General features: G+C 35.7%; 1 protein-coding gene across 7 annotated transcripts in view; it reads left to right on the forward strand.

Moving 5' to 3' along the window:
- The window catches only part of ADK (adenosine kinase), a 486,537-nt gene that overhangs the window by 54,790 nt on the left and 409,359 nt on the right, over window positions 1–22,388 (forward strand). For all 7 annotated transcript variants that reach the window (XR_014297905.1, XM_082674082.1, XM_082674080.1 and 4 more), the window contains one exon: window positions 13,968–14,021. Coding sequence is in view for 6 of the 7 variants with exons in the window: in XM_082674082.1 (XP_082530208.1) it covers window positions 13,968–14,021 (54 nt within the window). In the remaining variant the exon portion in view is untranslated. The remainder of the gene's footprint in view (window positions 1–13,967; window positions 14,022–22,388) is intronic.

Below are 22,388 nucleotides of genomic sequence, written 5' to 3' on the forward strand. Positions count from 1 at the left end.
TTTAATTAGTGCATCAGAGTAGATTAATAATTTCTTTGTGAGAGATTGAAAGACTCAACAATTCTCTTTTTGACTGAACTTTCAAAACAGTGCACTTCTTATGTTGGGAGGATGGTATGTTGTCTACAATTGACCTGTTTCCAGAATAGAGCAAGCATTGCCATGATTCAGAAATATCAACTAGATAATTATTTGATATTCAAAAATTAAATTTCTTCTAGAGTATCCTAGTCTTTATTTGAAGATTGTAAAGCTGGTTTTTCCCTTGAATAAGAAAAAATTAGGATCTGAGAAAAGCAGAATTAAGTTAGTTTGGGTGTATCCAATTTGCCAAAATATTACAACTGAAAATAAGTAGGACACGTGTGGTAGGAAGTAGGCTATTGAGAATAATCTTTTCCAGCATATTGAAGAGACACAGTGGGTGTGAGGGGAGGAGGAAATATGGAACATATAAATACTTCCAGATGAGTATTGGTGTAATTACGGGAATAAAGGAAAGGAATGTATTAATAGGGATGGAAAACAAATATGTAAGACAGATTTGCCTTAATTTTTCCTGACACCATATAAATACCACAGAAGTAAGAGGAATGAGAGAATTAATGAAATGGTAATCGGGAAATAAAAGTCATCATTAGAAATAAAAATACTCAGTTTTAAGAAGGGAAGCTAGAGTAGTTCAGGAAATGTGTTTCTCTCACAGACATAAATCCTTAATAATATAATGATATGAACCTTAGGTAAATCTTGATTAATGTAAGCATACATGAAAGATACTACTTAATGTTTACTCCAAAAATACTCAAAGTAAAGTTGATCATAAATTTCAATGCTGATTATTCAATGCCAAAAATTTACAGATGAATTATTTGTATAAGTTAAGATGAATTACTTTGATAAATGATGTATATTAGGTGTGAAGGTGAAACAATATTTGGAGTGTCAAGTGAGACTCCTTATATACAGTTAAAAGCTATCATTGTTTTGTTTAAAACTAATTGTGAGATGCTCTGACACTTTTGTAGTTGTCTCTGTATAGCTATTCTGCAGTATTTTCTTCTACAAGTTATAACATTATGCTTTGTGTATTTAGGTCCTTAATTGATCCTGAATTGATTTTTGTATATGATGTGAGGTAGGGATCCAGTTTTTTTTGTTTTTTGCACCAAAATATTTTATTATTTTACAGATGTAAAGAGGAGAACTCTTTGATTCTATTTTTAAAATAAAGCAAATAATTGCTGGTCACAATAATCCTGAATACTCCTCAACTTACAACACCTTTTTGTTTGGGACTGAATAATAATGTTTCAAGATTCAGTAAAATTATTTGTCTTCATATAAACTAAACTTCTAATGTTGGTCATAACAGGAGTTTGCTACACTCAGAACATGTAGAAAAAAGAAGAGAGAATGAAAAACATGTTACAAAATTTGTCTCTGTTAACATTTGCAGAGAAAAACGAGAACAGACAGAGATTTAGAGAGAGAGAGAGAGAGAGAGAAGGAGAGAGGAACCATAATATGAATTACCATCCTCCCACCATCAAAATCTTCAAGGTGATAGGCAAATAAAGACAAACTTAGGACCAGAACTCGCAACAGGATAGACATGTATGTGTATTGGGATCCAGTTTTTAAAAGGTTTTCCTTTTAGGGAATCAGCTATTATATTACTATATTGTGAATAGGCCAACTTCTACCCACTGATCTGCAATGGCAATTTTTATTTATCTATAGTTTGGTCTCTGGCTTCTTAACTTTTTTTTTTTTTTCCCTTCTAGTCTGTCTGTCCTTGAACTAATATAGCCCTATTTTTATTTTGTTACTAAAGCTTTACACTAAGTCTTGATGTCTGATGGGCAAGTCCCTACACTTCGTTTTTATTCAGGAATTTTCTTAGCTGTTCTTGGCTCTTTTCTTTTGTCCACAGATTTTAGAATAGCTTGTCAGGTTCTACAAAAATTGTTTCTGGGATTTTGTTTGGAATTACATTACCTTTATAGATGAATTTGGGAAAAATGAGATCTTTAACATATGAGTTTTTCTATCTATACATGTATTTCTCCATTTAGTTTATGTATTCTTTTATATATTTCAATAACACATAGGCTCTAAGTACATTAGATACAGGGTTGCAAAATGAATAGTTTTGATTTTTTTAGACTTACATATCTTATGGTGTGGTCATTGCTAAATTTGTTAGCTTCAAAAATTATAAAAATGAATGATTCTTGGAAAAAATTCAAACCATGTAGAAGAGATTAAAAGTAAAAATGAAATCTGGGGTAACTTACTGTCTCTGCAGCAGCAGTCCACTAGTACTTTCTGCAATGCTGGAAATGTTGTATATCTGTGTTTTCCAATATGGTAACCAGTAGTCACGTTTAGCTTTGAATGTTTGAAGTGTGGTTAGTGCAACTGATGTGTTTTTTTTTTTGGGCTGTGCCGCAAGGCCTGTGGGATCTTAGTTCCCCGACCAGGTATCAAACCCGTGCCCCCTGCAGTGGAAGCACAGAGTCATAACCACTGGACCGCCAGGGAAGTCTGACCACTGATGTATTGAATTTTAAAATTTTATTTTATTTTAATTAATTTAAATTCAAATAGTAATGTGATTAGTGGTTATAGTATTAGACACTGTAGCTTAGGTCTTATTGCAAAATTTAGTTTTCTTCATAAGTGTACATTTTTGTTAGGTTTATTCTAGGTATTTTTAAAATATAGTTGTTGCTATTGTGAGTAGAATTTTTTTTCAACAACTTTTTAAGATTGTTCGTGGTATTTGGAAAGGCTACTGAATTTTGAATATTTCCTTTAGCTTAGTTACCTTTGCCCTTCTTTAAAAGAAAGGTGATCTTCGGCTATTTTGATTTTTGTTTAATGAATTCCAGATTCTTAGAATTTGAAATAAACTGGTATTGAAATTTGAATTTGAAATAAACTCTGAATCTTTATATTATTTCATATTAAGTAATTGGTTTTGAGTTGTTCTGGAGCTTCTTCAAATAAGACCTAAATTATGGATGCTAAATGAACATAGACTCATTTATAAAGATTTCATTTTGCCCCAGATATTGTAAGACGGTATTCCTCGTGGCTTCTCTGATTTTCAGACCTGATTTTTTTTTAAAACAACCTTGGTCTGTCTTTTTTCTTTTTTAATATTTATTTATTTATTTGGCTGCACTGGGTCATTATTTGCGGCATATGGGATCTTTAGTGGAGACGTGTGGGATCTATTTCCCAAACCAGGGATCGAACGCAGGCCCTCTGCATTGGGAGCACAGAGTCTTAGCCACTGGACCACCAGGGAAGTACCTCCAGACCTGACTTTTGAGGAAATATTGAGGAAAATGGTATTCTTAAGGCTTACCTAAGCATGGATTCATTTTTAACAGTTCATTTGAGCTCAGTATACATTTTTTGGAGCACCTGCTTTGTGTTCAGCATTTTGCCAAATACTGGGACTACAGTGTTAAATAAGTTTCTTGCCTTTAAGCAGCTAGTAGTGTAATTGAGGAGACAAATGTAGAAAGAAATTGATTCATATACTGTGGCATTATAGAATACAGGTTAAGATTGTGCTCTGGAGTGACTTGTAGTTGTGTGACTTTGGTTATATTTCTTAATCTGTGGAAGCTCAGTTTCCTTGTGAATAAAATAGGAATATTATAGTAGGAATATTAAAATAGGAGTATTATAATGTGAGGATTGAATGAGATAATTTATGTATTTGCCATGTGCTAGCTAATATTATTGGCTACTAGACAGCTTGGAATGTCTCACATCTCTGTTACAGACAGTGGAGACAACTTGAGGGGGGTTAATAAGCAGGCGGATGACATGGTCAGATTCACGTTTAGAATGCTGTAAATCACTGTGTCTGCAGTAGGTCAGAGAATTTGAGGAGATAAATTAGAGGAGGCTGTAGTGATAGACGTGTTGAGAGATGGTGACCTAATCATTACAGTTAGGAGAGAATGGTCGGGAGAAAGTTCAATAATACTTCAGTGTTATAAAGGTAAGACTTGATGATTGATTTAATGAAAAGGGCAAAGGAGTCAGGGATGACATTCCAATGTTTAGTTTTGGTAAATGACTAGATGTTGTTATTTATAACTGAGTTAGGGAGCATGGGAGGGGGAGGACATGTTAGAGGGGATGGAGAGATTGAGTTGTTTTGTTCATGCATGAGATGAATGTGTGATATCTAGGTGGGCATATTTAGGAGAGAGTTTGATTTATGTTTCTGGTGGGTAGAGGATTCATGGTGGGAGAGACATGTAATAAACATTATATTTAATTGTAATTTGACATAATGCCATTCAATAAATGTTAGCTATTTTTACCATTATCATCATCATCATTATCACCACCACTGCTGCCACCATTATTAAATAGGTAGTGTTTAAGGCAACCAATAGATAAGCCTTTCTAGAGGAAGGGCATAAAGTAAAAGGAGAAGTGGGGTGGAAGATAGAACATGTAATGGATGGGTAGATGAAGAAGTATGGTAGGAGATGGAGAAGAAATGGTGAGCTTGTAGCAGGAGAACTAAGATAAGGTCTCACAAAGAATAGTGACTTTGTATGACAGAGTGGTTAATAATATCAGATGTAACAGATTGGTAACATAAAGCCTACAGGAGTCCACTGGACTTGACAATAGGATGTCAGTGGTGACCTCAGCTAAGTAAATCACAGTGGAGTGACATGTAGGGACAGAATCCAGACTAAAATATACTTAGAAATATATAGGAAGTGTGATACAACGTGGGCTAGTTTTGTTCATGTGGCCCAAGAGCCAAGTGGTGACATCTTACAAGTACCAAATTTAAAAAATTTCCTTTAATGAAAATATGTGGCTGGTTGTTATGAATAATTATCAATGATTTTTTTAAAATACAAAGAGTATAGTTCTATGTGTTTAGGTTTAAATCTAGCTTAATTATTATTTCCTCCAGCTTTCTCTAATTGAGTTTTAATCCTCATCTAGTTGTTTTTTTTTTTTTTGCGGTACGCGGTCCTATCACTGTTGTGATCTCTCCCGTTGCGGAGCACAGGCTCCAGACGCGCAGGCTCAGCGGCCATGGCTCACGGGCCTAGCCACTCCGCGGCATGTGGGATCTTCCCGGACTGGGGCACGAACCCATGTCCCCCGCATCGGCAGGCGGACTCTCAACCACTGCGCCACCAGGGAAGCCCCCTCATCTAGTTTTTTAATGAGAATTTAAAATATTATTTTCATAAACCTTGTAACTTATTGCTGTTATTTGCATTCAAACCCCATGGTTTACTCTCTTAAAAAATTAATTAATTAGTTAATTAATTTTTGGCTGCCTTGGGTCTTTGTTGCTGCCCGAGGGCGTTCTTTAGTTGCGGTGAGCGGGGTTTACTCTTCATTGCGCGGGCTTCTCATTGCGGTGGCGTCTCTTGTCGCGGAGCATGGGCTCTAGGTGCACAGGCTTCAGTAATTGTGGCTCGCAGGCTCTAGAGCACAGGCTCAGTAGTTGTGGCACACTGGCCTAGTTGCTCCGCGGCATGTGGGATCTTCCCAGACCAGGGCTTGAACCCACGTCCCCTGCATTGGCAAGCGGATTCTTAACCAGTGTGCCATGAGGGAAGCCCACCATGGTTTACTCTTAATCTGTTTCTTTATAAGCCTCTTAAATTTCAGCTTTAGTGAAAGCTGAAAGATTAGTGGATTAACACTTTTGATCTCCTTTTTCTTCCTTTCTGTTTTTTTTGTATTTTTTTAAATTGAAGTATAGTTGATTTATAATGTTGTGTTAATTACTGTTGTACAGTAAAGTGATTCAGTTATACATATATATACCTTCCTTTTTTAATATTCTTTTCCATTATGGTTTATCGCAGGATATTGAATATAGTTCTCTGTGCTTTCTAATATATATATATATATTTTTTTAATTTGCTTTTTTTTTGGCTGCATCGTGCATCTTGCAGGATCTTAGTTCCCTGACCACGGATTGAACCTGGCCCCCGGGCAGTGAAAGCACAGAGTCCTAACCACTGGACTGCCAGGGAATTCCCTCTAATATGTTTTTATAAAAAAATATTTATTTATTTTGGCTGCACTGGGTCTTAGTTGCACCATGCGGGATCTTCGTTGCGGCATGTGGGATCTTTAGTTGTGGCATGTGAACTTCTTAGTTGTACCATGCAACCTCTTAGTTGTAGCATGCATGCAGGATCTAGTTCAGGAATCAGACCAGGGCCCCTGCATTGGGAGTGTGGAGTCTTACCCACTGGATCACCAGAGAAGTCCCTCTAATATGTTTGAATCAACTTTTATTTTACAATTGCAAGAGCCATTTAAACATGTTACGTTGTTTAAAATCTCACTATATCCACACTATCTGTATGATTGATTCTGTCAACTTTATAAAACTTAACAGGAACCATTAGGGTTCTTTGGTTTATATGGTAATATTTGTAGATTTCTAGAATTTTACTCATTTAATTCTCACAGGGCAATCTTAGTTGCAAGTATTTATGGAATATTTTATTATCATCCTGCTATATAGCAAGTCTTAGCTTGACATTACTATCTGTGACATTGGTAGGGCATTTCGTTTATGACTGGGCTGTTCTGGACTTCACAGTCTCTTCAAGGACCTTTCTGAGCCTGAAATTCTAAGTTATGCTAATCTTCAGGGAAAGAACACATCTGAATAAATAGTGTCTGTTTCAGTTTCTTACAAAAGGCCCAAACTTTGTTTTATTACTGTTAGTTGTACACTACTGTTGTTCTGGCGTATCTCAATAGTTATCTATAATGTATTAATACATTTTATTTATGTGTTCTGATACTTAATTATAAACCTAAATAATAATACCATTTTCCCATTGCCCATGGTAGGAATGCCATTATTGGATTTTATTCTTTCTTTGCTTCAAGAGTGTCTTCCTTAAATAGCTCAGACAGGATTGAGGGAAGTATTTCTCCTCCTTCTCCTCTCCCCTCCTCCTGTGTCCCTTCTACCCCTCCTTTTCCCTCCCTTCCCACTTCCCTTCTTCCTACTTACTTGTCACCTGTTGCTGTCAATATTTATATAATAAAGTATTTAAATTAAATTTATTTAAATTTTTTTGTACAAGAAAAGTTTTCATGTAATCTTTGGAGGCTTACAAGTTCATTGGTTGAAAAGTTTAAGTGGAAACTGTAGCCGGATGAGTATCATAACCACATTCTAAAATGTTGTATGTAATTGTTTTTAATATAGTTTTTCTAATTTCAAAATAATATCCTTATTATGTACATTTTAAAAACACAAAGAACAAATAAAAATCATATGCAATGATATATAATATTTTGATATATATGTTTCCAATTCTTTTTGGGAGTATATTGCAAGCTTTTTCTTTTTTTTAAAAAAAAGTATTCATTCATTCATTTATTCATTCATTCTGGCCGCGCTGGGTCTTAGTTGTGGCATGCGGGATTTTTTTTTTATAAATTTGTTTATTTTATTTACTTATTTTTGGCTGCGTTGGGTCTTCGTTGCTGCTCATGGGCTTTCTCTAGTTTCAGTGAGTGGAGGCTACTCTTCATCGGTGCGCGGGCTTCTCATTGCAGTGGCTTCTCTTGCTGCGGAGCACGGGCTCTAGGCTGCGGGCTTCAGTAGCTGTGGCACGCAGGCTCAGTAGTTGTGACGCACAGGCTTAGTTGCTCTGTGGCATGTGGGATCTTCCTGGACCAGGAATTGAGCCCGTGTCCCCTGCATTGGCAGGTGGATTCTTAACCACTGTGCCACCAGGGAAGTTCCAGGATTTTTTTTTTTTTTCATTTGTGGCATGCGGACTTCTTACTTGCGGCATGCAAACTCTTAGTTGCAGCATGTGTGCAGGATCTAGTTTCCCGACCAGGGATCAAACCTGGGCCTCCTGCCCTGGGAGCACGGAGACTTACCCACTGGACCACTAGGGAAATCCCTCTCCTTTTTTTAAAAAAAAACAATATTGAACCATTTCCCCATGGTTGAACTGTAATTTACTGATGCAGTTGGGTACGTTTTGGATGGTGTAATAGTTTACAGTTTTACTTTTCCATAAATTATGCTCTAGTTGACATCCTTGTATACAACTGTCTGATGTTTCCTTAATGGAAATTTGTAGTTGTGCAGTTGTTTCAAAACAAGTGAAATACTTTAACAACTCCCCCCCCCACCAATCTACTTTTGAGCTAATTTAATTATTCATTTGGTAGAGGTGGAGGCATTCCAAGAAAGGGGGGAGGGGTGAGCCTTTATATCTGTTAAATAATGTGCTGGGCCCTTTTCAAGTATTATCTTTTTTTTTGTTTTTTAAAAATTTGTTTATTTTATTTATCTTTGGCTGTGTTGGGTCTTTTTGCCCGGGGACTTTCTCTAGTTGTGGCGAGTGGGGGCTACTCTTCCTTGCGGTGCGTGGGCTTCTCATTGGAGTGGCTTCTCTTGTTGCGGAGCACAGGCTCTAGGGGTGCAGGCTTCAGTAGTTGTGGCACACGGGCTCATTAGTTGTGGCACATGGGCTTAGTTGCTCCACGGCATGTGGGATCTTCCCAGACCAGGGATCGAACCCGTGTCCCCTGCATTGGCAGGCAGATTCTTAACCACTGCACCGCCACCAGGGAAGCCCCCTGAAGTATTATCTTTTTTGATCCACATAGCAACCCTGTCACATAGGTAGTTTTATCCTCTTTAGAGAAATTAAATGGCTTGTCTACTTAATGGCAGAATCAGGACAATGACACAGGTCTTTGACTTTCAATCTAATGTAGTTTCATTGACTCAGAGGCTCTCTTTGTGGAGACTAGAGGCAGGGTAAAGAGGGCCCTTCCCTGTGCTCTCTCCTGCTTCCTCATTTTCTGCTGATTGGTGTGTATTTCTTTTCCTCCTGGTAAATTCAGGTAGAAAAAAGGTTGAGAACTACCACTATACCATTTTGCTGTCTCTGGCTTTTTTAGGGACTATGTTCATGTTTGAATCAAGAAATGGATATAAAAGCAGAACATCTGTTTAATCATGTTTTTAGGAAACAAAACCCAACTAAAAAATAGTCTGTGCTTTGTATTATTCTGGAAAAGACGTAGTAGAAAGTTGAAGTATAGCGCTCTACTTTCTACTTCCTACTAAGTTGAATTTTCCTTTTGACGTTTATTAATTTAAAACTGAATACTCAGAGAATAAGTTAATTGTAATAGATTCAAAAGGCTGTGTATCTTTTTTTTCTGCCAACAGCAGTTAGGTTGACAGAACAGCATACATTAAATGAAAATAAGAACTACATATAATTATAGCCCCACATTTAAACAGACATTTAACAAACAAACATTAACATTAAATGTTTCAGTGAGAAATAGCTCCATTTCATTAGTAAGAATTATGGACCTGATGGTGTATTTACTTTTACATTTATAATTCTAATTTATATCTTGCCTACTTCCAAAATAAATTTGAGGCAGTCCTTTTAGTATATAACTGTATCCTCAAACCTAGCAGTCTGGCTGATTCTGGGTAGTATATGTATAGGTCAGGTTCTTAAGAAGAAGGGTGCAAGAGTCAAGGAAGAGATAAGCAAGATAAAATTGATAAAAAGCAGCAAAGATGAAGAAATGTAAAGGTTATTGAGATCTGATGGAAAATTCCCTGGTTTGGGGCAGGGGAAAATCAGATCAGAGACAGAAATACTATGGGAAGACTGAACTTTTTTTTTTTTTTTTTTTTTGCGGTACACGGGCCTCTCACTGTTGTGACCTCTCCCGTTGCGGAGCACAGGCTCTGGACGCGCAGGCTCAGCGGCCATGGCTCACGGGCCCAGCCGCTCCGCGGCATGTGGGATCTTCCCGGACCGGGGCACGAACCCGTGTCCCCTGCATCGGCAGGCGGACTCTCAACCACTGTGCCACCAGGGAAGCCCAAGACTGAACATTTTGAAGTTTGGGGTTAGAGAACTAATTTGCCTGGAGGATAGTGCAAAATGGATCTTGCAAATTTATTGTTGAGGACCTGAAGATGTACTCTGTGAATCTGGCGAGTAGAATTTCCCTTTGGGTGATTTGATCACAATTAGGCTATCCTAGTCTGGTTCTTGCCTATACTATGGATCTTTTTTACGGGCCACCTTCACTATTCCCTTCAAATTCTTGTCCTCAGACTTTAAAAGGGAAGGTTGTTCATGGGGAAGGAGCAAAGAAGAGATGAAATAGGAGAGGAAGAGAAAGTTGGGCAACAGATAAAAGCTGTCCGTTTTTTGACTCTCTTATGAAGGAGACTTATTACTCCCTCTTTTCTTTATTATAATAAGCATTATACTTAACTTTATTGTAATATTTATCACACTATGAGCAGTTACTTTTATTCTGATTTGTCTACTGAATTGTGAGGTCCTTAAGGGCAAGAAATGTTTGTTCTTTCTCTTTTACTAACCAACTAGAGAAAGAAGGAAGGTAACATTGAGTTCCTATTTTATATGTACCAAGCACTTTGCTAAGACATAGATATCATCAAATTCACTGGTTGAAACTTTTTAGCTTCCATAAAATTTTTTTTTTTTTTTTTTTTGGCGGTACACGGGCCTCTCACTGTTGTGGCCTCTCCCGTTGCGGAGCACAGGCTCCAGACGCACAGGCTCAGCGGCCGTGGCTCACAGGCCCAGCCGCTCCGCAGCATGTGGGATCTTCCCAGACCGGGGCACGAACCCGTGTCGCCTGCATCGACAGGCGGACTCTCAACCACTGCGCCACCAGGGAAGCCCCATAAAAATGTTTTGATGAACAAGTACTTCCTCACTCATTAAGTTAATATTTATGATTTTTATATTGTAATGTTAAATAAAACTGATAAATCACTCTTAGTGCATGCTAAATACCATTGTGGTTTGATACCCACCATGATTCATTTATAAAAAGACACAAACAGGCTCTTTTTAAACATTTAAAAAATTTATATTCCTTTCTCTGTTTAAATTCGTATCTCTATCACACTTTTCCCCACCAGATTTTATCCTTATGTGGTGTATTTTTATGCATGGATTATGTTTTGCATGTACTATACTATGCATACATTATGAAGGCAATATATTTTTATGCATGAAAGGCTTTCGTGCATATTGATCACCCTATTGTATGTCTCTGCAACATATATATATGTGAAGTCAAGTTTAAAAGAAATTTCCTAGATTTTAAATTGTAATTAGCATATAGTTAGTAAAACAACATAAATGTATTAAAATGTTAAATCATTATTAAATAAGAAAATAAGTTATTGGAAATGCATGTTTGAATGAGATGGATGAAGCTGATCTTCAATGTTTTTCAACTAATTCAACCTTTTGTAGATAAATAATACTCAATGCTGCAATAAGACAATGGTCAGCATCAATTTTATTTCCTCCTTTTTTCTTCAAGAGGTGTAAATCCTGAGCAATTTGTTTACATAATTAATTGAATGGTAATGCACAGTTTTGTTTCAGTAGTTGTCACCCAGTTATTTGAACTCTTCTGTCATCAAATGATTTATCATCAAAATTATTTTTGTTTATGTGTCAGCTGGTAATTTGATTAAGTCCTTCTTCAGTTTCGTTGAAAACAAAGACTAGAAACCACCTGACTTGCCAGGATCATTAGAGTCATTAGAGACATGCAGTTCTGGGATGTATACCAAAAAAGGCTTTATTAAGTCTTCTTAATATAATTATATTAGGTAGTAATTATATCTATTAGCGTTTTACTTATAGGCATTGTTCAGGAGCTATTGAGAAAAGCTAAATATTGTTAACTTCAGTATACCTATGTCAAAAGGATATTTTTTTGATAAGATGTTTTTATCAGATGACTTAAAGATGTTTTTTTTTTTTTTGCCTTAAACATGTTTTAACCAAAGCCATTTATTCAGTTTAAAGCCATTGTCTGCCTTGGAACCTTGCTGGCAAAACTGTTCTTTCATTGTCAAAACAATCAGATTGACTTTCATGATCTAAGAAGTCTGACTTTATTTTTCAGTTCAAATAAATGATTTGATTTGTGTTCCTGTGACAGCCATGTTTGATATTTAATCCTTGGTAGATAAATGGAAGGCAAGGAGACTTGTTTTAAAAGTGTGTTGCTTGGGACTTCCCTGGTGGCGCAGTGGTTGAGAGTCCCCCTGCCGATGCAGGGGATGCGGGTTCGTGCCCCGGTCTGGGAAGATCCCACATGCTTCAGAGCAGCTGGGCCCGTGAGCCATGGCCACTGAGCCTGTGCGTCCGGAGCCTGTGCTCCGCAACGGGAGAGGCCACAACAGTGAGAGGCCCAAGTACCGCAAAAAAAAAAAAAAAAGTGTGTTGCTTGGAAGAACTGTCTTTCTTGTTCTTTTTAGAAACTCTGAGCTTTGCTTCACAGAACTCTCCCTGAAAGGTAATGTAATCTTTGATGATGAACATAGGCTAGAAATGATGAACTTTTAAAATGAAAATTGTAACCAACTTCTGCCCCATTCTATAATATATCTGAAAATAGAACATCCTATCACAGTTACTCATTTTTAATTTCTATCTTCATTCTTTACAGTAATTATAGAACAGGAAGCCCTGTAGTCAGTTTGTAGTAATTTAAGTTAAAGAAGGCTTTGCAGACAAAATATTATGAATCATTCCTTGTTTAATACTTCAGAGATTTTTATATCTAGGCAATGCAGTTTGGTTTCATTCAGGATGGACAAGAGGTATGCCATTCTTTTTATAAAGTGAGTAAAGACTTGTGGAAGGGGAGTCAAGTGAGGAGAATTTGGATGACCTCTCCGTTTAGACCTCTGATCCATTGTCAGGCAGATTAGTTTTAGGAAAGGAATGAATACAAGTGGAAATTGAAGACCTGTCCATTGTTGTTTATCTATTTCAGTGTACTCCTCAGAGAGTCTGTTTACCTTCAGTAGTATAAATATATGATATTGGAAGATCCCTGTTCTAATATTTATGGTAGCCTCTATTTTATAGCCAGGGAAACTTAGACTTAAAGAGGTGAAAGAATTGGCTGTGGTCATTAAGCTAGTAAATGGTTCAGTCAAGAACTCCAAAACTTACTTTTCCTCATATGTCTCACTACCTAGTACATAGTTTGGTACACATAGATGTATGCTATGTATTTAATAAAAGAATAACTTCATATTGTTTTGTGAACTATTAAATACTTAACATTTTAGTAGTCTCTTGAATTTTGAACTGCTGTGTGAAAGTAACAGATGATTCACTGCAGAAGAATATTGAAGATAACTCACATTTTTTTTTTTTTTTTTTTTTTTTTGCATTACGCGGGCCTCTCACTGTTGTGGCCTCTCCCGTTGCGGAGCACAGGCTCCGGACACGCAGGCCCAGCAGCCATGGCTCACGGGCCCAGCCGCTCCGCGGCATGCAGGACCCTCCCAGACCGGGGCACGAACTCGTGTCCCCTGCATTGACAGGCGGACTCTCAACCACTGTGCCACCAGGGAAGCCCGATAACTCATATTTTTAAAGCATGATCAAGTTCATCTCCCTTTAGTTCTTGAGGTGGTGTCTGTGGAAGTGACTAATAGACCATCAAAGAACTTAGGCACTTTGGGGGACTTCCCTGGTGGTGCAGTGGGTATCCGTGTTCCCAATGCAGGGGGCCTGGGTTTGATCCTTAGTCAGGGAACTAGATCCCACATGCATGCCTCAACTAAGAAGTCTGCATGCTGCAACTAAAAGATACTGCATGCTGCAATGAAGGTCCCACGTGCCTCAACTAAGACCCGGTGCATCCTAAATAAATAAATAAATACTAAAAAAAAAAAGAACTTAGGCAGTTTTAAATGTTTTATCAATTAAGATAGAGACCTGTTAACAGTGTAGTAGTGTTTATTTGATAGGGGTCAACTGGCTGTATGTTGATATCACAGTCAGATATCCATGAGGCAAACGTATGTTTATATGACCAGTATATTTTTGTTTCTGTGTTAACAGGTATTCTCTTAAACTGAATGACCAAATCTTGGCTGAAGAGAAACACAAGGAACTGTAAGTGCATTAAACCCTAGGTTGTACATAATTTACTCTGTCTATGGAGTAGATACATGTAAACAATCTGATTTTTAAAACTCTGTGTGGTATAAAATATAAAGATGTAATCAATATTATGACCTTAATCCTAGTAGGATTAGGATAATTTATACTACATAAGGTTAACACAGGAAATAATTGTTCCTATGCACACATTAGAATATGGAGTATTGTATCCCATCCTCTAGACTAAGGGCATATTCGGAAATAGGTCGTTTCATCTTCTTTCCCCAGATAAAATGTTAAATTGTCATTGTTAATTTTGGCTCTTGCTCAGTTGACTTCCACCCTTTGCTTAAGGTGGAGAAATATGATTTTGTTCGTTGTCTTATGAAAAAGTAAATGCCTAACTCTGTTTAGCACAAGGTAAAACACTTTAAATATAAATAAAATTTTGTTCCTTTAAAAAATTTTAATGTTTGTAGGATCCTATCTTTCGGGTAGGTTAGCTGTATACATGATTCTGGGATATCTCTGTTGCTATTTTTCTGCCCTGTGGTAGTATCTAAAAAGATTACTACCTCACAGGAACTGTGAGGTTTTTAGTTAAAAATTACAGACTTGGGAGTTTTAAAAATTCATCTCAGGGACTTCCCTGGCGGTCCATTGGTTAAGACTTCGCCTTCCAACGCAGGGGGTGTGGGTTCGATCCTTGGTCAGGGAGCTAAGATCCCCCATGCCTCAGGGCTAAAAAACGAAAACATAAAAAACAAAAGCAGTATTGTAACAAATTCATTAAGAACTTAAAAAAAAATGGTCCACGTCAAAAAAAAAAGTCTTAAAAAAAATTTAATCTTTTCAATATCATAGGTTTGTCCAAAGAGGGAAGCTAAAATAAAGTATATGCTTCTGTTTTCTAGTAGGCTACTTTTTTCCTCCATTGTGCAGTAAGAAAGTTCTGATAATTGTAATTATTATTGAAACACCTAATGTCAAATAATAATGTAGAATTAAGTTTGAGGAATTTGAGGCTAACTACGTCACAGGTTGGACCTCACTTATTATTATTATTATTTTTTAATTGAAGTATAGTTGATTTACAGTGTTGTACGGACTGCGCTTATTGATGATAGTCAACGTTCTATCTATCCTTTTTATAAATACATGGGTGAATTTTACAAACTTCCTTGGGAGTTTCCTTAATGTTTGACACTCTCTTATGTTAAAGATATTTTAATATCTAACTCAAGTCCCTCATGGTTTAGTTTAAATGTAATCTTCATTTGTACTCAAGTTATGGAGAATAACTTTTTCTGTAGATTGAGTGCTCCAAGACTATTATTTTCTTCTCAAGGTTAAGTAATGATTTTTCTGAGTACTTTTTAAGGTTCTATTTACAAACACTGTCCTGAATGTTTTCCAAATTATTTTCTTTCTTCTGTCTTATAGAAGAGATTATAGTAAGTGTTAATCGTAAAATGGTAGGCTCAATGTGTAAGAAAAGGATTTAAGAGTTCCTAGAGTTGATATATCCCATTGTTACATGCTAGCCTTTCATCAGTATTTTTATATTTATTATGTCTTCATTTGATTATAATCTCCATCGTGGGTTCTCAAATTTATTGTTAAGGAATTTTATATAATTTCTTTCTTTACTGCCTAGTCAGTGAGGGTAGGTGATTGTAACTGTACCATTGGTTGGTTGCTTACTTATAGATTTGGTAACAGAACTTTTTTGTTTTGGAAATTAGGTAGTCAACCTAGAGGTTCCTTTGGCCCTCGGAGACTATGACCAATATTAAAAATACCAGAAAACTGCAATAGTGTGAATATTTTCATATTATTTAATATGTAACACATATGAATGTGTTAATTCATTTATAGTTTCTTTAGCTGTCTGTGATATAGTTCACTCTCATGGATAGACTGATTTTTTTTCTTAGATTTTATTATGGAAAATTTTAAATGTATAGTATATAATTACCCATATATTCGCCACCTAGATTTTATCATTAACATTTTACTCTCTTTTTCACCTTATCCATTCTTTTGTCTATCCATTACTTCATCTGCTTTTTGAGTGCATTTCAAAAGTAAATTGCAGACATCAGTATGTTTCCCCATAAATATTTCAACATGCATACCATCACCTAGAATTCAATAGTTTAGAATTTTTTGCCTTTACCTGTAAATATTTTCATACAGTGAAATGCACAAATCTTAAGTGTACATTTGCTGAGTTTTGAAAAGTGCATAAATGTTCGTAACCCAGTTCTCTATCAAGAAATTCCCTTATGCCTCTTTGTAGTCACTCTCTGCTCCTACCCTCCAAGAGGTAAACCTTATTATGATTTTTTTTCTACTATAGATTAAGTTTTTCCTGTTCTGGAATTTCTTATTAATGGAATCATATGTATGTTATGTTTTATATAATACTTCTTTCACTCAGTATAATATTTTTTAGATTCTTTTATGTATTAGTTAATTTTTTTTATTGCTGATTAACATTCCATGATTTATCTGTTTTCTTATTGGTGGACGTCTAGGCTGTTTCCTTTCATTTGGATACTATGAATAAAGTTGCTGTTAATATTTTTGTATAAGTCTTTGTGAACATGTTTTTATTTCTCATGGATAATTACTCAGGAATAGATTTGCTGCTGAGTCACTAGGGTAATAGTATATTTGGTTCTATGAGGAACTACTAGATTTTCTTTTAAAGTGGTACCGTTTTACATTCCTACCAGCAATATATGAGAGTTCTAGTTGCTCTACATCCTCATCAACATTTGGTATTTGTTGGTCTTGCTAATTTTAGCTATTCTGGTGGATATGTAGTGGTATCTCAGACTGGTTTAATTTGCATTTCCATGATGACTAATGATATTGAGTACTTTTTCATTAGCTTATTGGCCATGTATATTTTCTTTGGTGAAGAGTCTGTTCACATCTTTTGCTGATGAAAAAAATTAGATTGTTTTCTCCTTTTATTGATGACTTGTTGGAATTCTTTATATATTCTGGATACCAGTCAATGTCAGATGTATGTTTTACAATTTTTTTCCTCCATTTTTTCTTAATAGTGCCTTTTGATAAGCAAGTTTTAAATTTTTAGTCTAATTTATCACTTTTTACCTTTATGATTATTACTTTGTTCATCTAAAAAACCTTTGCCCTCAATTTATGAAGATACTCTTATTTATATTTTTCTTTAAAAACTGTATGATTTGAGCTGTTTTGTTTAGGTCTATGATCTATTATGCATTAATATTTGTATATGATGTGAGGTAGATTCCAATGTTCATTCTCCTTTATCTATATGGATATCTAGTTATTTCAGCATTATTTGCTGAATAGACTTTATTTGTCCACTGAATTGTTTTGTTGCCTTTGTTGAAAATAAAATAACTGTCGAAATATGGGTTTATCCTGTTCCCTTGATTTACTTGTCACTCTTTATGCTAGTCACACAGTATAGTAAGTATTGAAGTCAGGTGCTGTAAGTCCTCCCACTTTGTTCTTCATTTACAAGATTGCTTTGGATGTACTAGATCCTTTACATTGCCATATATTTTAGAATCAGTGTATCAGTTTCCTCAGAAAAACCTTTTGGGATTATCATGGGGATGTTGAATCTATTTGAGAGAGAATTGACATCTTAACAGTATTTAGTCTGTCTTTTAATTTCTCTCAGCAGTGCTTTGTAGTTCTCAGTGAAGAAGTTTTGCTTGTCTTTAGGCCACATGAATTTTAATACCAGCCTTGCTTTATGACTATGAATTTCGAAACAAAAGATTGAGGGTTTCAAATTATATTTTCACCTAGAATGTGTTAAATTTGGATAGATGTTTTTTTTTCTCACAGTGCCTGATATGTCTTCTGGATATTCCGTAGCAGGCCTTTGGTAGGGCAGTCCTGTCTCGTTAACAGTATCGGTATAAAACATACTAGCTGAGTGTAAATAATAAGTACTTTACCAGAATTTTCTTTCTTTTATGTTAAGCCACTTGGAATATCTTCTGGATTTGATTGTTATATACTTTTTCTTGTCATTGTCCTTGCAGATTTTATTCCTCTTTGAATATATTACATAGTAATTATTTTATAAGTTAGCATTTATCACTAAAAGTATATTGGAGTTATTATTTTTCTACCATAACTACATATTTAGCTGTGTAGGAAAATTAGTGATGTCCCTAATCTTTGCCAGCTATGGTTAAAATGAATATCATTAGGCCATACCACAGACTGGAAAAGAGAGATAGGTATTTAGCTCAAATCTGTCATAATTCTTAGAGAAACTCTTCAAGGCGTGCAGTGTGATGATAGATTAATAGCTCAAATTTTTAATCTAATGGAAGTGCTCTGGAAAAAAGATTGTATGGCGTTATGACAGGAAAAATACATTTTATTGATTGAAGCAGATTTTCAGGTTAGACCTTTTCTTTTGTCACTATTTAGCACTAAAAAATCACATCTTTTCTAGGTTACTCTTCGCTTTACTTACTTTATTTCAATTAAAAAAAGATGTTGGAAAGGAGTCTAAATCTTATTAGGAGCCAAATGACCTGTGTGCATACTTAATATATACACATTTTATAGAAAATACAAAATTTTCAATTCTCTTAAAAAGCAAGTGCCACACTATTGGATTAATCTTAAATGAGCTATTCTCTTTTTCTAGTGCAATTAACTAAATTAAGTCTGTGGAATATTATGCAGTTATTTATTTTATTTTATTTAACATCTTTATTGGAGTATATTTGCTTTACAATGGTGTGTTAGTTTCTGCTTTATAACAAAGTGAAACAGCTATACATATACCTATATCCCCATATCTCTTCCCTCTTGCATCTCCCTCCCTCCCACCCTCCCTATCCCACCCCTCTAGGTGGTCACAAAGCACCGAGCTGATCTCCCTGTGCTATGCAGCTGCTTCCCGCTAGCTATCGATTTTACATTTGGTAATGTATATATGTCCATGCCACTCTCTCACTGTGTCCCAGCTTACCCTTCCCCCTCCCCATGTCCTCAAGTCCATTCTCTAGTAGGTCTGTGTCTTTATTCCCGTAGTGCCCCTAGATTCTTCATAACCTTTTTTTTTTTAGATTCTATATATGTGTTAGCATACGGTATTTGTTTTTCTCTTTCTATGCAGTTATTAAAATGTTTTTAGGAAAATATTTAATATCGTGATGATTTAAGTAGGTGAAAAAGATTGCTTGTAGATATCATAAAAGAGAATTGTAGTAGAATAGTAGATCTGTGGGTGATTGATAATGGGTGAATTTTAATTTTTTTCTTTGTACTTTTATGTGTGTTTTATTTATTTATTTATTTATTTATGGCTGTGTTGGGTCTTCATTACTGCACACGGGCTTTTTTCTAGTTGCGGCAAGTGGGGGCTACTCTTCGTTGTGGTGTGTGGGCTTCTCACTGCAGTGGCTTCTGTTGTTGTGGAGCATGGGCTCTAGGTGCACGGGCTTCAGTAGTTGTGGCATGCGGGCTCAGTAGTTGTGGCACATGGGTTTAGTTGCTCGGCGGCATGTGGGGTCTTCCCCGACCAGGGCTTGAACCCGTGTCCCCTGCCTTGGCAGGCGGATTCTTAACTACTGTGCCACCAGGGAAGCCCTATGCTGTTCTAGATATGAAGTATATTTTCCCTTTTGTTACTGAATGAATTCTCCTTATTGACTATTTTTTTATGTCAAAATTGAATTATTTTGTTAGAATTCCCCCTTGAATTTAAAAGTTTTATCTTGGAATAAGTATATATAAGTTTTTATTGGTTTAGGATTATGATGAAATGGAAGAAAATAAATGAATTATGTAAGAGGTATGAAGCAGGAGTATTGGAAAGGACACTCTTAGACCTTAATCTTTGGTTCAGTGTAAAAATATTATAATTTCTTAGAGAACAATGCCAATTTCTAAACCAGCAGGGGAGATTTTTAAGTATTTAAGTGGCATGTTTCAGAACATGTTCAGAGCCCTTAGAGAGAATCAGTAACATCTGATATGCTCTTAAATTCATTATTATTGATGGTGTGGCTTAGTAATTCTTTGAAAATATCAAGATTGTCTTGTAAGAGTAGTGTTAGAACTGATTGCCTATAAAGCTGATAGATTTTGTTCATGGCAAATGCCAAAGAGAAAAAAAACGCCTGGGAAGTGAAAAGTCAAAATTGAAATAAAGAACATCTAGGACCAGCAACAAGGTTAAGTGGTTAATATGATTTCAATATTCATAAAAGCTGCAGTATTTTAAATACCATGAACATTTTTATGATCCCTTTCTCAGGGCCCACTTTCTTTTACATATTTTAAATTATAGAATTTAAGATTCTAGAAATGAACCCTAGAACTAATTATTCATATTTTATGATGAATGGGTGAGATCCACATGATAAAGTGACTTGCTATAGGTTACACTGCTCTTTAATGACAGCGCTGGACCAGACTTCAAGTCTTGTGATGCCCGTTTAAATGCTTTTGTATCACACCAAGCAGCTCCCTAAAAATACAATAATTTTTTTAAATAAAAAGGATCGATATTCAGTGCAAGTCCCAGTACTAACTGATTATAATGAACCCAATGGCTATATCAAGGCTCTCAATGGCTGATTAATTTTACAGTATTATATTATGCTTTAGAAACCACCTCAGACTCATTCAGTGAGTTGAGGAGAGTCAGGTATACTATGTATACCTGAATTCCAAATGCAGGGCACTTCTCATTCTTCCAAGGAGATGGTATAATACAAAGCTTTTTGGCCAAGTTGACTCTAAAAGCTTTTAGAGAAGTTTCACAACCACATATTATGTGAAATAATTTTAAAATTCTTTTTTCTTTTTTACTTCTCATTTGTTTGAACATTCAGAATTTTCATAATCTTTGTTACCAGTAGAAGAATCTTTTTCTCTAGAACACAGCAATCTTCTTTGATCGAAGTTGTTTGATTCCACGTATGATCCTTTCACTGGACATTTTATCCTACAGATAAAGCTACAGATGCCTCTTACATGGGAAACATTTTTGTTCTTGTTGTTGTTTGTGAAATATTTTTGTAATTGAGTTTTTAATATATAGTCATGATCTTTGTACGGTAGCTGTTTACTATATTGTTTTTTAAATTGATCTTTAAAAAGCTCTACAATAACATTCACCATTTGTGCTTATGAAGCTGTGCCTCCAGGAATAAGTACTAAATGTGTGTTCAAATTCTTTGCTCTTTGTTTTTTTATACTAATATCATCAGGTGACTTCTGTAAGAATCCCAAACTAGCATTGATTGAATTCATTCCAGGCAACTATTAATGGTTCTAAACTAATCTGTGAGCAGAGGTCACCCCTTTGGTGAACTTTTGACTGTGCTCTCACTTTAGAATTCTAGGATTTCATAGTTTCTTGTTATCTGTTGTTATAACTGGATTATGAAACTTTCGAAAGGTTTGCTTAAATATTGTTTAAAAGAAAATTATTAACTCTGACATAAAGAAGTACTCATTACAAGAAATAATTTTAGTATTAAACTTTGTCATATATTCATGCATATATGATAGATGAATGAAAAATGTATGTTATTAGTGGTAAAACCTTAAAAGCCTCAAAGGATTAATCCTAAATTGCCACCTTCTGTTTTTGAAGAACTGTATGGTGCTCTGGATTCAGCACTAGAAGAAACTGAGTTTATGTATGTTTTGCCACAGATTGTATCCTTGGTATATCAGGTAAGATTCAATTCTGCTATGAGTAATGAGAAATAAGAAACCTATTATAGGGATTAAACCTTACTTACTGCAAGAAAAACTAGGGAAGTAGAGGTCCAGAAAGGATTAGAGAAAAGTCACTAACCAGTCCTGGTGTGTGGATTAATGAATTGGAGCTTTCAAGAAGCAGCTAGGAATGTATAGCTGCTGGAGTAAACTGTGAGGAGAGTTGGTGGATTGTTGGCTCTTTGAAGCTACCACTTCTGTGAGTTTTCAGTGGAGCATTTGGTGATGGGCTTAGGCCTGGTTGGAAAGGTGAGCTGGAGGTGGAGTGGGGATACATAAGGATAAATTGGAATTCCTCCCATACCTTTCTGTCTTCACTACCTCTAGGCAGTAACTACCCTTGGTGTGAAAGGGCCGCTGCTTCACTTGTACCTCCCAAATTGTACACAGCTTTCTCTTGTGGCTAATCCCAACCTAAAACCACATAGGGAAGGAAATTCTGGGGATTCTAGTTTTTAGTTGACACAGTATAAAACTACCATACTTGGGTTAATCACTTAATCTCTTGAATACAACATCGTCATTTGTAAAACAGTGATAATTTCATTTTATCTTGTTAGGTTTAATGAGGATTAGATGAAATTATATATGTGAGAAAGTTTTGATCTA

The sequence above is a fragment of the Grampus griseus genome (assembly GCF_964374135.1).
Source record: "Grampus griseus genome assembly, chromosome: 16".
Taxonomy (NCBI): Eukaryota; Metazoa; Chordata; class Mammalia; order Artiodactyla; family Delphinidae; genus Grampus; species Grampus griseus.